Source organism: Chlorocebus sabaeus, chromosome 7, assembly GCF_047675955.1.
Source record: "Chlorocebus sabaeus isolate Y175 chromosome 7, mChlSab1.0.hap1, whole genome shotgun sequence".
NCBI lineage: Eukaryota > Metazoa > Chordata > Mammalia > Primates > Cercopithecidae > Chlorocebus > Chlorocebus sabaeus.
Genome location: NC_132910.1, coordinates 101978237 through 101996225, shown reverse-complemented (window position 1 = coordinate 101996225; position 17989 = coordinate 101978237). Strand labels below are relative to the sequence as shown.

General features: G+C 38.2%; 1 protein-coding gene across 11 annotated transcripts in view; it reads left to right on the top strand.

Moving 5' to 3' along the window:
• Window positions 1-17989, top strand: part of SH3D19 (SH3 domain containing 19) — a 195416-nt gene that overhangs the window by 88537 nt on the left and 88890 nt on the right. For 3 of the 11 annotated variants that reach the window (XM_037992782.2, XM_007999983.3, XM_073017673.1), the window contains exon 2: window positions 6146-6185. In XM_037992782.2, the coding sequence (XP_037848710.2) occupies window positions 6146-6185 (40 nt within the window). Of the gene's footprint in view, window positions 1-4323; window positions 4475-5810; window positions 6065-6145; window positions 6186-17989 lie in introns of those variants that run through there. The other 8 variants (XM_037992799.2, XM_073017672.1, XM_037992819.2 and 5 more) reach the window with 7 other exon arrangements.

The following is a 17989-nucleotide window of genomic DNA, read 5'->3' as shown; positions in this document are numbered from 1 at the left end:
CTCCAGCCTGGGCGACAGAGCGAGACTCCGTCTCAAAAAAAAAAAAAAAAAAAAAAAAAAAAAAAAAAAATTAATGAATGGTGTCAGTACTGATAGTGCCATAGACCAGACTTTCCCATTTATCCATAGAAGCGTGGGCAGCAGCAGCCATGTAAACTTCTCTGTCATATGTCTTATTTCTCCCCTGCAGTGGTAACTGACAGAGACCCTCTTTAATTTCTTGGCTTTTTAAACCAAGAGAGTAGGAACTTTCTGACTTAAGTTCAACAATGTGTTAGTTCAGCAACAACAAATATATATTTGTTGAAAAGCTCTCGGCCGGGCGCAGTGGCGCAAGCCTGTAATCCTAGCACTTTGGGAGGCCGAGACGGGCGGATCACGAGGTCAGGAGATCGAGATCATCCTGGCTAACACGGTGAAACCCCGTCTCTACTAAAAAATGCAAAAAACTAGCCGGGCGAGGTGGCGGGCGCCTGTAGTCCCAGCTACTCGGGAGGCTGAGGCAGGAGAATGGCGTAAACCCGGGAGGCGGAGCTTGCAGTGAGCTGAGATCCGGCCACTGCACTCCAGCCTAGGCGGCAGAGCGAGACTCCGTCTCAAAAAAAAAAAAAAAGAAAAGAAAAGCTCTCATTTAAAGAATAGGCCATCACTGTGGGAATTTCAAATATAAATAAAAATCAGTTTGGAGACACACCTAAACAAGGCTGTCAAATAGAAAGCAGAGGTGGATTCATATTAGTTGGTGTCAGTAACTTTGTAGAATGAGCACTGCCTTCTTTTCAAGTGTGTGTGTGTGTGTGTGTGTGTGTGTATATATATGCTTGACGTATATACTTGAAATATATATTATATATATATATATTTGCAGTTTTCTCGCTCTAAATATAAGAACCATTTAAGTATTTGAAATTTTGATATCTGATAAGTAAAATCCCATCCATGTTCTATTTGTTTGGAATCAATTATGCAATCTTCTAAAGAATCACCAGAGTAAGATGTATGAATACTGGGTATCTTTTGTCTTATAATGGATGAATTCATTGTTTTATTTATTCTGCTTGTCATAAGTAAAGGTGTAATGACATTGCTGCTGCAAATAATTCCTTTTCAGCCCCACGGAGCCTTTAGTTAATTCTGAATGGCACAAAGAGTTGATGTGGGGTTCATCCATATTTTAAAAATGATATCTACTATATATACTCCCAAGCTGGAACTTAACAGTAATGCTTGGGAGTATTCTGCAGAATCACTTCATTGGTAATGCTCCTGCTAAAGAGATTTTGATATGCCAAGATGAGATATAAGAGATTCACTTTGGCCGGGCGTGGTGGCTCACACCTATAATCCCAGCACTTTGGGAGGCCGAGGTGGCCGGATCATGAGATCAGGAGTTCAAGACCAGCCTGGCCAATATGGTGAAACCCCATCTCTACTAAAAATACAAAAATTAGCTGGGTGTGGTGGCATGCACCTGTAGTCCCAGCTGAGGCAGAATAATTGCTTGAACCTGGAAGGCAGAGGTTGCAGTGAGCTGAGATCACACCAAGATTGCACTCCAGCCTGGGCGACAGTGTGAGACTCTGTCTCAATTAAAAAAAAAAAAAAAAAGACTCACTTTAAACCACTTCTTACTCCATTGTGAGTATATCTGTGTATATTCATTCATATAGACTGAGCCTTCCCCCTAATTTCAAAGAATGATTTCAGGTCTTTCATTTCCAAGTTAAGTTAGTAAAGTAAGTCCCTATCCAATGGGGTTTGATTTTTCTCTCCAGTTAAGTGATCAAAGCTAAATCATCAAAGCCTGAATGTCTTACAACAGATTCTAATAAGTTCCGAGTTGGCTATTCTTCTTAGTTTTAATCAAAGCAAAGATGGCATTTGCATTTTTGTCATTTCCATTTCAAAGTGTTATTAGAGTCAGAATCACCCTGAATGGTTCCACATCAGTAGGATCTGCGTAGCCGTACCCAAAAGCTGTCCCTGCCAGAACAGGGGCCATTTCTACATAAGTGGTATAACACCTAAATACATAAACATTGGAATCATGTGTCTAGATTACATGGAACCAAGTTGACATGAAAAGAAAACATGGATAATCTGGAGTTCTTACACAGAGTCCTTAACCCATGGTAACATCCTACCACTCTCCTAACTGTTCTTCAGTCCCCTTGACAAACCATGGGTTCCCCCACTGCATCCCTCACATCTCCCCCACGGCATTTATACATACACAACCAACAGTCTTTGTGCCAACTCTGCCTTGTTTTTTGGTTTTTGGTTTTGGTTTTGAGACAGAGTCTCACTCCGTCACCCAGGCTGGAATGCATTGGCATGATTTTGGCTCGCTGCAACCTTTGTCTCCTGGGCTCAAGTGATCCTCCCACCTCAGCCCCCTGAGTAGCTGGGATTACAGGCGTGCATCACCACGCCCAGCTAATTTTTTTGTATTTTTGGTAGAAATGGGGTTTTGCCATGTTGGCCAGGCTGGTCCCAAACTCCTGACCTCAGGTAATCCACCCACCTCAGCCTCCCAAAGTGCTGGGATTACAGGTGTGAACCTTGGCACCCAGCCTCTGCCTTATTTTCTGTCTTTGTTCTACTTACAGAGTACTCTTCTATTCCTCAGTTAGCTTTGTTAACCATGAGGTATGGATGAGAGGGACAAGGAATACAAGAGGGGTGTGTGTGTGTGTGTGTGTGTATGTGTATGTGTGTGTCTGTCATACATATCTACAAAACCATTACATGGTTACCCAACCATGGTTACCCTCACACTGAGAATGTCCTGCTGGTCTTTGAGTGACCTAAACCATCATGCTCTGCTGGGCGGGCCCCTGGAATAAGTATATCATCCGTAGCAAATGTGTAGCATTTGGCAAATTTTAGAGTTAAGGCATTTTATTTTTAATAACTCTTTTTTTCATAGAAATGGTGAGACTTTGGGCCAGAAAGTTATTCATATGATTTCTAAATATGCAGAAGTTCAGAAAAGCTTTAGAAATATTCTTCCCCAATTATTTGAAAATTGGAAACTCTAAAAAATTGGAAGGCTGAGCATGGTGGCTCATACCTGCAATCCCAACAATTTGGGAGGCCAAGGCAGGAGAATCGCTTGAGTCCTGAAGTTTGAGACTAGCCTGGGCAAAATAGGGAGACCCTGTCTCTACAAAAAAAAAAAAAAATTAATTCACTGGGCATGGTGGCATGTACCTGTAATCCTAATTACTTCAACTACTTGGGAGGCTGAGATAGGAGGATCAATTGAGCTCAGGAGCTCAAGGCTGCAGTGAGCCGTGATTGCACCACTGCACTCCAGCCTGGAGTACAGAGCGAAACCTTGTCTCAAAAAAAAAAAAAGAAAGAAAAGAAAAAAGAAAAAATTCGGAGAATGTGCTGAAGAGTATTTGATTTGAAAGAAAATCCATACACTTAAAGCACTCTGTATAGCCAAATTAAATTTCCATGTTTGCTGTAAATCTGTTCTCATTCTTAAGGGGATTTTATCCAAATGTTTTGTTATTGTTGGCAAGAAAGCAGATTCTGAATCCACCCTCGTGATTTGTTTTGTTCAGTCTTGGCTTTTGGAACAAAATAATAACCACTTACTATTTTGCCAAAAATTTATTTCTGCTAATATATTTCTTGACAATTGCACAATAATCTTGACTGTCATGAAAATTACTTTGTTTAAAATGTAAGTATATGAAAAAGTATAAGTAGATAAGACACACAGATACGCAACACACACACACCATTATTTATATGTATTTAAGCTAAAATATGGCTCTATGGCAAAATGTGAAATCAAAGTATTTGTATACTTTGAGAGAAAAGATCAAGCCAAGAACATGTGTTTCAATTTGTTTTTCATTGTCAAGAGGTGAGGGATGGGAAATATTGTGAGTAATGGATAATTTACCCTTACCCTCAAATTATCAACTATATGAGTTCTTAGGAGTAACATTTTATAAGTACTGTGTATCTATATTTACACAGGAATGTAACACAGATAACACTAATAGTGAATTTGGGGGGAAATTTTTAAAATTTCCCCCAGCAGATAATCAAGTCTATTCTTGAATTTTAATTACTGGTTCAATAGAGAAGTGCTATGAGAAGGCATTCGTATTTTCTTAGAGCAGAAAGTGTAAAAATGACTGTAGAATTTCCTGTTTTAACCAAGAATGAAGGAGAGCTGTGAGCCATTTGCTTCCTGAGTGGCCACATTCCAGCTGTGCAGACTGGTCATAGCACATCTGCCAATCAGAACAGGCCCTGGAGGGAAGCCCTTGGATACTGAGTCTTGTTTACATGCATCGTGACTCTGTTTCTCCCTTCCTCTTGTGTGTTGTACCACTAGGAAGATTAGTGGGGAAATTTGCTATTACATGTCTAAATAAACTATGAAGCTAGGATCACAGCCACAGCAAATGATGTTCTGGACAGAGTTTTAGCTCGACTTTAGCCACAGGTAAGAGTTGTTGCTTTGTTATATGAGGCTAGCTAATCTGTATTCAGTTTCTGGCTTTACTTTGAGACATTATACTTCATTTTTGTAGCGAAGCTAGCAGGCTAAAAACTGGAGACGAATGATTGAAAGAAATGACTTAAATGTGCCCTGCGTTCCTATGACTTTAAAATCTTAATGCTCATCAAATGAAAAACATGATATTTTCATTTAAGGGAGGGGTAAAGCTAAGTTAAATTAAAACAGAAAAGTTTTAAAAGCTGCAGTAATACTAAGTCACAGTGTACAGAAATTGGAACCAGAAACGTGCTAACACTATGTGTTTGGAAAGCATTATATCTAAGCAGACATGCTTTATTGTGGATCTTTTTACTTACTAGTCTTTCAGAGAACAGTGTTTTCGTGAGTACTAACTCTTTGGCTTTGACAAACATTTCTTTTTTATTATGAACTCATTCAGAAAGAATTGTTACATATGTTTAACTGTATAAATCCTATTCCTTTTCTTCCATATTTCTTTCTAGAAGTTTTAGAGTATGTTTCATAATCCTCTTATTCTGTTCCACCAGCAATAAAATTAAAGAAAAACTAAAAGAATTCCTGTCTAATCTTTACATTGCCATTAAATTCTATCTTGTTAGCATTAATTCAGAAGATACTATAGAAAACTGTATTTTGATAATATTCCATAGGATTTTTTCTTAAAGTCATTGCTTAGGATATGTTGTGGTTTGTATATTGTTTTACATTGTTTATTTTTGCATAACACTGTGGCCTTTTACTTCATTTATTTTTAAATCTTAAGCATATAGTGGAGGAAAAATTGTTATTCAGATTCAAAAAAGACAACCTGTGGGTTTTATGATTATTTCTCTTATATATGATAGTCTCAAGGTTGATTAATAGCATTTTACAGCAGTCTAGAGAGGCACTTTTGAAAAGTTCAAGCATCTGTGCTCTTATTTCTTACCCTATAGCAGGGTTTCTCGACCTCTGCACTACTGACATTTTGGATGAGATAATTCTTTTGGTGAAAGGGACTGCCCTATGCATTGTAGGACCTTTAGCAACATTCCTGCTTTCTACCCATGAAGAGCTCCCTTCTTCCCAGTTGTGACAATCAAAAATTTTATATGGAGGGCACATTATATCTAATTACTGGAGAAACATTGAAATCCAACTTCTGGGTGATAGATAGTTAAGGGTGAAGCTGTATTGGTCTTAGTATTTGCAGATGTTGTAGCTGACTGTTCATTTTTTCCCCCTCCCCATTCTGTTAGAAGCTTCTGCCAACCATGATTCATGGAATGATTTTTTTGAGCTGAGTAATCTGTGGCTTTGCAGTTTCCTTGCTTTCTTTCCTTAGCTAAATCTCTTCTAGTGTTAGCAAAGTATTTAGCACAGGAAAGATCTTTTAAAATGAAATAATACATGTAACAATACGTTTTCCAGGTAGATGATTTTAACAAACCATAAGCTTGTATGCCTGTCCTTCGTTGTGTCTTTTCTGCCTCTGTCAGGCGAACTGTAATGAAGAGCCTTATAGTTAGGAAGACACAACTGCCTTTGAACAGTCCTTTGTGAAATCTAATGGTATGGCAGCTGGTATTTAAAAACTTCTTTCCAGAGCTTTTAAAGAACATTTTCACATGTAACCATCTTCTTTCTCTACAGATCGCAACGAACGAAATAAACCAGAACACCGTTCTTCAAGGTATGAATTTACAGTATCTAGTAATTCTGTATAAAGCTTCTTATTTGAAAAGTATTGTTGGGAGGCAATGTAAGTGTCCTCTTTAGAGTTACTGTCTATTGGAATCTTCTGTGGCATTCAGAGAAGCTTCATAAGGGAAATCTTGTTCATTCTCTGAATAAAAATTTCATATAAAACTATTGACTACCTGGAAAACATGTTTTATTTTAAGAATTCCTATCAGTGACAGATATATTTTCATAAAAATTATTTTACTCTCATTTCTTTATTTTTGTGACTTATTTTCCTCCCCTCCCTGTAACCAGTATTTTTATAAGTGTGTATTGCTGTTTTCCTAATCATAAAATGAATATAGGCTCGCTGTAGAAATTTAAAAGATATTTTAAAAATACAGAGCATGAAAAAAGCAGAACAAAACAAAACCCAGACTGCCTTCCGTCGGCCAGCGATGGCTGGCTATTGCTAAAATTTTGTACGTTTCTTTCTAGACTTTTAGATTATATATGTATGTATATATTCAAATGGATTATTTTATGTTTTTGTTAGGTATTTCAAGTGGCGGGGAAGGTTGTATCACTTAAGCTCTCAACCACACTGAGTGTATTTCACTAGAATTCTCCAACACTGAAGAGTACATTAAAAAAATCCTTGTCAAAGTTAGAGATGAAAAATTGTCTGACTTCTCATAGGCAGGACTGACAGGCTATATTTAATATGTTTAACCCAGTACTATGAAAGATTATAATTTTTCTAATATTAATTTCTTTTTATTCCACATTCCAGCACCTTTTTAAAATATTTTATGTTGTGGGAATTGTTAATGTACTCATTGGGTTGACTACTTTGGTAAACCAAATCCTCATTGACCTCAATCAATAAAAATATAAAATCTATAAACATTTCATTACTTAGAATAGCAATGCATTTTGCAGAAATCGTCAATCAAAATAAGTTAGTGAGACCTAATCTGAGAGAAGAATATAGCTGGGTATTTAGAATATTGACTGATTTTTGTTTTCCAGGTACAATTTACATGTGTTAAAATTCATTCTTTTTTGTGTATAATCTTATTAGTTTTGACAGGCATGTACAATTATGTATCTACCACCATAATCATTAAACAGTTCATAAGATTCTTTTATTTTAGATACCTAAAGAAAAATAGCAGCCAGGCATGGTGGTTCACACCTGTAATCACAGCTACTTGGGAGGCTGAGGCAGGAGGATCGCTTGAGCCCAGGAGTTCGCGACTAGCCTGGGCAACATAGCAAAACATTGTTTCATCTCGGTTAAAAATAAAAATAAGGCAATGTAAGAGAAAGGACTTTGACAGCATGCTTAACTGTGAGTGACATAAAGTTGGAAGGGTAAAAAATACTTAGGATGGTAAAAACAGGATCCCTAAGAACTGTGACATTCTGAAGATTGGACTGAACTGAGCAATATGAATTTTAATAGGTGCAAATGCAAATCCTTAGAATGAAACACCAGTGGAACATAAAAAGATAAGGGAGCTGTGACTTAGCAATATTTTTGAAGAAGTCTGAAGGACTTAGTTCTTCATAAATTCACCATGAATCAAAAATCTTTTGTCATTGCGTCTACCTTCGCCCAAAAAAGTCTGCACTGATTTGATTACACTGAAAGAAGTTTAGTGTTCAGTCTAAAAGTGGTAGCTCTAGATCATACTTTTTTTTTTCTTTGAGACGGAGTCTCGCTCTGTATTCCAGGCTGGAGTGCAGTGGCGCAATATCAACTCACTGCAAGCTCCACCTACCAGGTTTACACCGTTTTCCTGCCTCAGCCTCCCAAGTAGCTGGGACTACAGGCGCCCGCCACCACACCTGGTTAATTTTTTGTGTGTTTAGTAGAGATGGGGTTTCACCCCTGTTAGCCAGGATGGTCTCGATCTTCTGACCTCATGATCCGCCCGCCTCGGCTTCCCAAAGTGCTGGGATTATAAGCATGAGCCACTGCACCCGGCCTAGATCATATTTTTGATATTCTATTCAATTCAGGGTCCACAAGACCTTGAAAAATTTAAGTATGCAGTGGATTGGCTATATAGATACCACATGGGGACCTTAAAAAACAAAACAGAATCCCATGCCCCACCCCACAGATTCTGTTTAATAAGTCTCGAATGAATCCTCAAAATCTGTATATTAAACAGTGATTCTGATGCGTAGTCAGGTTGGGGACCACTGGTCTAGAATATAGCAGCAGAGTTGGGACAGGGAAGATGAAAAAGAAGAGTAAGATAAAAGTCAAAGCTAGACCATAAGAAGACTGGTGTGAGGAATTGGGAGAACTTAACCCAGATGTAGAAGTTTGGGGAAGTGCATGGGATGGAAATGATAGCTGACTTCAAACACCCAGAGGCTGTTATGTGGAGGAAACTAGCAGAATTCTTCCTAATAAATACTGTTCCCTACTAAGAGGAACCCTGGCCACTGGAGGAATGGCAGATTCTGAGTCTGGGCTAAGGGAAAATCAAGATGATCCTGGACATCTAGTTGTGGTAGAAAGCTAGGAAGTGCTCAACTAATGGGGTCATGTTGAAAAGAGAGATGGTAGCATCAAGGGATTTTCACTGGCCAAATTTTGGGGTAATTTCAGTATCCAAAAAAATGATGATAATGGATCCCATGTAGAAGAAATGACAGAACTTAGAAAATCATCATTTTGTAATTCTCAAAGTAATAGTTGATGCAGGCAAAGATCATCAGTGGCAGCTAAAACTTCTATAAAAAGTTGTTGGGAAACCAAAAGATACCAGCTGCTGTTAAAAAAAAAAAAAGAAGAAGAAAAGGTTATTGGGAAAAGTTGTTAAAATATCACCCCATAGATCAGTTTTTAATTGCAAAGGGGGGAAATTTACCATTTCAATGGAGAGACCTAGTGGTTACCATCTAAATCAAGTGGTCAACATGTATATTATCACTAGTGAGATAAGTAGTACACTTATGTAGTAGTCCTAGGAAAAAAAAAATGCTGGGAGAATATTCCAGATAACAAGAGACCAAAGAGGCCAGGCGCGGTGGCTCACAACTGTAATCCCAACACTTTGGGAGGCCAAGGCACGTGAATCATTTGAGGTCAGGAGTTCAAGACCAGACTGGCCAACGTGATGGCCAACTCCGTCTCTACTAACAATTGGCTGGGCATGATGGTCCACACCTGTAATCCCAGCTGCTTGTGAGGCCAAGGCGGGGGTTGCAATGAGCCAAGATCACACCACTGCACTCTAGGCTGGGCAACAGAGTGAGACTCCATCGAGAGAGAGAGAGAGAGAGAGAGAGAGAGAGAGACCAAAGATACATTGAGAACCAAATCTAATATGTGAATTTAAAAAAAAAACTAGGACTAAAAAGTCCCAACTTTAAAAAAGGTTGGGGAGGAGAGAATTTAAACATGGATGTTATTTTAAATAATATTTTATTAAACATTACTTTTTAAGGTGTAGAATAGAAATATAATTATGCAGGAGAATGTGATTCTTAGGAGATATATACCAAAGTATTAATATAAGGGTGATATAGTTTTATGTTAGCAACTAAATCTCAATTCAGGGGGAAAAAAATCCAGGATGAGCAATAAAGAAGCAGATATTGGAAACTATTAATAATTGGTGAATAGATGAAAGGCATATCGGTGTTACTTATACTGTTTCTTCAGCTTTTTTGTAGACATGAAAATTTCAAAATAGAAAGAAACAGTGGAGAGAACTGTTGTGTGTGTTCCTGGGAGTCCCAGAGGACAGAATGCACTTCCGTGGGTGGAACTTGGAGGGAGATACATTTCTACACAAAATGAGGAAGAATTTCCTGACAGAGCTGGTCAAAAATGGAATGGGCTACTCTGTGAAGTAATACTGTCAAAGAAAAGCTAAACAAGCTAGCGCTGGAAATAAAAATAGAGAAGATTCACGCATGGCTAAGTCATTATTCTAGATGGCTCCAGCTCCTTGCACACTAATAGCCAATAAATATCTCTTGTGAGTCTCTATTCTGGCTGAGGATACAATAGAATATAAGAAAAAGTCTCCAGGTTGATGGAGGGTCCATTATTGTGGACTTACACTCCCAATCTCTGAGAATCTATTGACCCTAAAGTGAAGTTCCCAGTCTTTACAGTTATATTTTAGGCAATGCTGTGGTACTTTTGAGGGTATTCGGAAAGTATTCTCTGTATTTTTAATCTCTTATTTATACTTTAGTATAAACAAGTTCTTTAGTACTGTGTTACTGGTCTTGGTAACCCTGGCACTTAGTAGATTGCCTGGCCCACAATAAACAAAAATAACTGATGAATAAATAAATGCCAAAGGTATTTTGAGGAGAGAAAGGGAAATGGCAGTATTTTTCCCTTGCAAATCGGGAAGAACCTGACTCTCAAAAGCTCGCCCACAACTATTATTGGATATGTGTGTTACAACAGCAAGAAGTGATGCCCTATAAGAAAGGGGAAATGTTTTTTTCAGGAAAGGCCATCGTTTTCTGTCCAGGGTATCTGCTGACATTGGCAGTGACCTGTTCTTCTCCTGCCATCCTCAGCTGAGCAGGGCTACCCTGCCAGGCCAGCAGTGCATCAAGCAGATTAATACCTGCTGCATCAACAGAGCAGAAAGAAGAAAATATAAACAAAAAGTCATTTAATTTTGGTATGTTTTTCGGTTCTCAGGCCACTCAGCAACAAGAATGATGGGCTCAAAGCCCCGCAGGGATAACGGAAATGCATTTCTCTTGTTTGTGTTTTTAGAGACCACGCACTCCTATAGCTTTCATAGTAAGAGGTGAATAAATCTGGGACGTCTGCCTGTTCTTTCACTTCAGTGCTAGACTAAGAAGGAAAACATAATTCTTGTCAAGTTAAAGGAAAAGTTTTATCACATGTAGGCCAACACTAAGACCCCAAGCAAAAGGCATCCTGGGTGTTTTTTGATTACTTTGTTTTGATGTTGATTTGCTTGCTGCCGATTGATTGATATACATGTGAGAAATATCTTAAGTTGTTCTTGTCTCAACCTTATTAGTTTAAACACACCATTTCCCAAATTGATGTCCTACAGAACTCTCTTCTGTAGATTATTAATCAGTATGTCAAGAAATAAGTGTTAATATGCAGAAAAGCTTATGAAATGGCGAGTTAAAGAAAATTAGACATATTTCTTTACTGTGATGCTCCTCAGAGTCTTTGATACACTCAAGTACATTATAAAACTCCAAGTGAGAGCTATACTACACACCCATTTGAAAATTTAGTTGAATTTATAACTTCTTTTCCCAGACATAGCTATTAATAACATCTAGAAAAAAGTACCATGGAATGGCAGTTTGGGAAACTAATTAGAGGGAAGTAGGAGCTAAAGATAATAAGAATGTTAAGCCCTATGGCAGTCAGTGCCACGAACAGAAAATTAAGAGCTCTTTTTACCACCCCACCAGCTCTAAATAATAGATCTTGATGACTTAGGGGTCTGAATTACCACCTAATTCATCTCAAATGTTTTACCTACTACAAGGAAATATTTTACAGAAGCAAAAAAAGAAGGTGGCAAAACAAAGAAGCTTAACTCTATTTCTCAAAAATTGTCATTTGAATCTTGGCCTCCCTAAAGCCTTCTTACAGTCAGCTGTCATAATCCCCTTTGATATCCATTAATAAAATTAAATGAAATTTCATTAAAAATCATAGAAGCCTATTTTGGGGAGGGGGGAGGGGGGAGGGAGGAGGGATTGCACTGGGAGTTATACCTGATGCAAATGATGAGTTGATGGGTGCTGACGAGTTGATGGGTGCAGCACACCAACATGGTGCAAGTATACATATGTAACAAACCTGCACATTGTGCACATGTACCCTAGAACTTAAAGGATAATAATAATAAAATAAAATTTAAAAAACATCATAGAAGTAAGAAAATGGAAATTCAGCAAAGTGATTCTAAAATGTGTAAGGAAGAGCAAGACTAACCAAGGCAATTTTGAAGATCAAAGAGGAGTGGTGGACTCTTGTAAGTAATTAAGACAGTTTTTTGTCAGCAAACATAGAAATAGGTTGCTGAAGCAGACTAAAGAGGCCGCAGACATAGATGAATACATAGAGTTCTGTGTCACGTGATATGATAGAGGCAACATTACTGATCAGTGAGGGAAAGCAGATGTCAACAGATGGTGCTTGAATAACTGATTATCCATATTTTTAATCTACACAGAATTTGATTTATCTTACGACATGAGATAAAAATCTAAACAAATGAAAGAAGTAAAATTGAAACATTTTAAAGAAATGTATAAGAATATCTTTATGAGGTAGTGAGTTCTTAAGGTTCAACAAATACAAACCATGAAGAAAAAGATTGATAAATCTGACTATGTGAAAATTTAAAATGTATGTACATGAATATATCAGAAGCACGTGAAAAGGGGAGTAATGACTGTGCAGTACACGTAGGCGACAAAAGTTAGTATCCAGGATAAAGAAAAGCTATGTATAAGGAAGAAAAAGACAAGTAAATATGGGTAGGGGACACATAAAAGATGAAACCTAAGTAACCAGTTAATATAGGAAAAGATTCTTCACCTTGCTAGGATTAAGATGTGCGCTAACGTGATAATGAGATACCATTTCACTTCCATGGAATTGGCACAGAAATCTCAAAGACTGAAAATACCAAGTACATATGAGAGTATGTAATTTGGTACAACTGTAAGGAAGACTTTATTCAGGACCATCACGATAGGGACAGGGACAACTGCAATGAGGTTTTGCAATGGGGGAGATAGGTCGGGCTCAACTCATGAGCAAGTGGGAATTTATAGTAAAGGAGCAGGGTGTAGGGGTCAGTGGATAGAAAATTACTGAGAGGAAACATCGGGGATCAAGGGGATTAGGGCTAAGCTGACATAATAGGATTCTTGTTGCAGTCAGACCAGGGTGATCAGACATCACCAGGAGGATGGTGGGGGATTGAACCTGATCAGGTGTTAAGAGTAATCTGATATTGAAGATGAGGATTCTTGCTAAACTGACTTACTGTCAAAACTGGATTTTACAAGGAAGTACACAGATGGGACTGGGAAGAGATTCAGAATCTTTGTCAGTTCAGAGTAGCCCTGTTTGAATTAAGGATATGTAGTATGTGAGAACATGGATAAATCTCATAAACATAATTTTGGATGACAGAAGCAAGCTGTAGAAGGATAGATACAGTATAATACCATTTATATAAAGCAGAGGTCAGCAAATGGGTCAAATCTGGCCTGCCACCATTTTGTAATTAAAATTTTATAGGAACTCAGCCATGCCCATTTGCATATCATCTTGGGCTGCTTTCACATTACAACAGGACAGTTGTTACCAACAAGGACCACATGGCAAAACACAAACAATACATTGTTTGTTGTATATTTTTATGACTACATATAGGTACTAAAAGTATGAAAAGATGTGCGGAAGTCATAAATAGTGAAATTAGAATATTGATTATCAAATGGATGGGCCGGGAAAGGATCCACAGGGAGCTTCAAGTGTATCTTTACTGCTTTATTTCTTAAGCTAAGTGATAGGATTTGCAGTATTATCTATACTTTTTTAAACTCCTAGAAATTAGCTGGGCATGGTGGCTCATGCCTGCAGTCCTAGCTGCTTGGGAGGCTAAGGTAGGAGGATTGCTTGAGCCCAGGAGTTTGAGACTGTGGTGAACTATGATCACACCACTGTATCCCAGCCTGTGTGACAGAGTGAGGCCCTGTCTCTTAACAAAGGAAACAAAACAAAACAAAACAAAACAAAAAAAACTCTGCATGTTTTCATATTTTTTTTTAAATGCCATCAGGAGACCTTGAATCCTATAACAGTGAAGAAGATGTTTTTATAGGGCATGAGTATAAAATTGAGTGAATTATTTTTAAGAGAAGAATTAAATAGAGGAAATAGGAATGTTCAGAAAACAATTGATTAAACACTGTTCAGATTTTACCTCTACTTATAGTCCTGCTCCCATGTCTCCTTTTACCAGAAGCATCTTGTATTTCTCTGAAAATTTTTGTCTCCTTTTTGTCACTTAAGAGTTCTACGAGTATCTCATGAAAACATTTTTTAGTAGTACAGAAACGTGTGGTGTCTGCCTTTATCCCATGGGTGACTTAGGAGTGGTGGTTCAGTGTCTATCATAGTCTGCTTTCTATGTGTATCTATAGCATATATTTAAATAATATTTAGAAAAAAATGGGGCTATATGTGTGTATGTGTAGTATGTGTGCTTATATATATGTTTATATATCTGTATATATACATATATATGTATTTCTGTCAATTTGCCTTTTTCACTTATTTAGAAAGTATTACCATGTCAGTTTCCACTTCATTATTTTTTTAACTACTGCATAAAAATTTCCAGTGTAACCTTATTATAATTCATTTAACCAGCCCTTTATTGATAGCATTTAGGTTGTTTCCAATTCATTGCAGTTAGAAATGATGTTGCAATAAGCATCTTTATGTTCATATCTTTGTGTATAGATATGTAGGAAAACCTTTATTGTTCTTCCAAGATAGATTTTTTTAAGTTCTTGTTTTCATTCACAATTACTTTAAGTTTTTAAATACTATATACCGTACATGTCTGTTTTCTTCCCAAATCTCAAATAGCTTCCCGGTGTTTGGTACTGTTCCAAGTTCTCTAGAGCCCATTACAACTTCCCTCCCCATAGTGTGACCTGAAATGTCACCCAGCACAGGGAGAGACTGAAACAACATGCAGAATGTTTGTAGCACATAGTTTAGTACACTCCGAGTTAATAGTTGGTGATGTTAAAACTTATAGCAATCATTATATCATTAAGAATTTGAAAGGGTCTTGGTTCTCTGCATTGGTATCCTGTTGTTGATCTTATGAAGATGTTGTTGAAGATTTTATTTTGACACTTAACTATCATCACATTGTGGTTTAAATAGATTAGCTAAAAGCCAAAGATTTAACTTGTTTTAGCTGTTCTCTTATCTAAGTATATCTATCAAAATACCATGCTCTGCTGAGGTTAGTTTAATACTGTAATTCTGTAGCATTTCCCTGACCATATGTTTTGATGCCTGTACCTCTATAAATTATGGCTGTGTGTAATTACTTTCTGGCATTATGTTTTCTAAGCTATAAGAGAAACATTACTTTTGCTGCAGCATCTGTAATGCCATAAACAATGTGAAACATTTCAATGTATACAGGTTTTGTGGGCGGGAAATTCTTTTGCAAAGGAAGATGTGAAAGGACCATTAACATTTTTTTGTCGTCCTGCAGAGAATACACACACATACACACACACACACAGTGTTGTTTTGTTGTGGTTTTCAGAAATGTAACTTTCAGAAATGTAACTTATGGTTTTACTCCGACTAATCAATATTCTTGTGCAAGTGGACTTTACATTTTTATTCAAATATTTTCCCTTATTGAACACAGCATACATCACGTTCTTCAAATGTATTGATTATGACTGTATGCCACAGAAGCGTACCAGCTAATTCCTGGAAAAATCTTAGGACAGAATTGCTGAACAGTCGTTCATTAGCTCAGTCACCTCCTTCCTGTCTCATTGAAAGTAAACTACTGTTGATCGGAATTCAGTCTTGTCCTTAAAGGTAACACCCTGGCCAGGTGCGGTAGCTCACGCCTGTAATCCCAGCACTTTGGGAGGCAGAGGTGGGCGGATCACGAGGTCAGGAGTTCGAGACCAGCCTGACCAGCGTGGTGAAACCCCGTCTCTACTAAAAATACAAAAATTAACCGAGCATGGTGGCATAATCCTGTAATCCCAGCTACTCAGGAGGCTTGAGGCAGGAAAATCACTTGAACCCAGGAAGCGGAGGTTGCAGTGAACCGAGAGTGCACCACTGCGCTCCAGCCTGGGCAACAGAGCAAGACTCCATCCAAAAAAAAGGTAAAACCCTTTCCTGAAACCAGAAATCAGGCCTGGTCCCAAGAATTCAATTTCAAGGTTAGAAGTATCTTTGTTGATTAGCAGCTCCTCTGCGTAATAAATCAGTGCATTCATTTCTGCCCTCGTAATAAGTTTTTGCCACTTCTAATCTCATTTTAGTTGTAGGCCATGTTTCCAGAAATGCAGAGTGAGCAAGCTGGCTCTTTTGCAACACTTCTAAATGCAGCAAAATTTAAGGCAGGAATCTGAAAGGACTCGTTGGTGACCTTCCTTCCTTTTGGACAGGAGGATTGAGAATCAGTATCCTTTGTTAATTAAAAAAATAAAGAATGAAAGGAAAGTATCGATTGTTTGAAGGCTTCAGAGTAACATTGTGTCTACAATACAAACGTTCCCTCAACTATAAACCTGTTTCCTCAAGATAATGTTTTTCCTTGGCACACTGCCTTGTGCAGGCAGTTCAGGGATGCTATCAAGGAATGACAGGCAGGACTTAAAGTTTATCACTATCTATTGCCCAGTAGTTTCTCTTGGTTACGGATTCTGAAGAGAAACTCTCAGTAGAAGAAGCCTTGTAAACTGAACTACAGTCTTCAGAATATTTTCATGAGGCTGGGTGTGGTGGCTCACGCCTGTACTCCCAACACTTTGGGAGGCCAAGGCAGGAGGATTGCTTGAGGCCAGGGGTTTGAGACCAGCTTGGGCAACAGAAAATTTAAAAATTAGCCAGGCACGGTGGCATGCACCTGTAGTCCCAGGTACTCAGGAGGCTGAGGCAGGAGGATTAAGCCCTGAGCCCAGGAGTTTGAGGCTACGGTGAGCTAGGATTGTACCACCACACACCTGGGCAACAGAACAAGACTCTGTCAAATAAATAAATAAATTCATATTATTAATTCCTATCTCCCCTCCCCACCCCCACCCAAGACAGGATCTTGATCTGTCACCCAGGCTGGAATGCTGTGGTGCAATCATGGGTCGCTGCAGCCTTGAGCTCCTGGGCTCAAGCAATTTTCCCACCTCAGCCTCCTAAGTACCTGGGACTACAGGTATATGCCTCCATGCCTGACTAATTTTTGTATTTTTTTTTTGTAGAGACAGAGTTCTACCATGTTGCCCAGACTGGTCTTGAACTCCTGGGCTCAAATTATCTACCCACCTCTACCTCCCAAAATACTGGGATTACAGGCGTGAGCCACCACTCCTGGTCCCAGTATCTTAAAATAAGACAGCCATGAATTTTGCCACATCGATTGACTCTTCCTTTCACAAACAATTTATCTGTAGCATGCAGTGCTGTTTGGTACCATTTTACCTACAGTAGAACTTCTTTCAAAACTGGAGCCAATCCTGTTAAATCCTACCACTGCTTTATCAACTAAATTTATTCTAAATCCTTTGTTGTCATTTCAACAATGTTTACAGCATCTTCACCAGGAATAAATTCCACTTTCTTTGCTCATCCAGAAGAAGGAACTCCTCATCCACTGAAGCTTTATCATCAGATACATCAATTTGGTCCCATCTTTAGGGTCCACTTCTAATTCTAGTTCTCTTGCTATTTCCACTACATCTGCAGTTACTTCCTCCATGGGAGTCTTGAATCCCTCAAAGTCATCCATGAGGGTTGGAATCAACTTCTTCCAAACTCCTGTTAATGTTGTTACGTCGGCCTCCTTCCATGAATCACAGATATTCTTAATGGCATCTACAATAGTGAATCCTTTCCAGGTTTTCCATTTACTTTGCCCCAGTTCATCAGAGGAATTACTATCTATGGCAACTATGGCCTTACAAAATATATTTCTTTAATAATAAGACTTCGAAGTCAAAATAACTCTTGATCCATGGGTTGCAGATTGG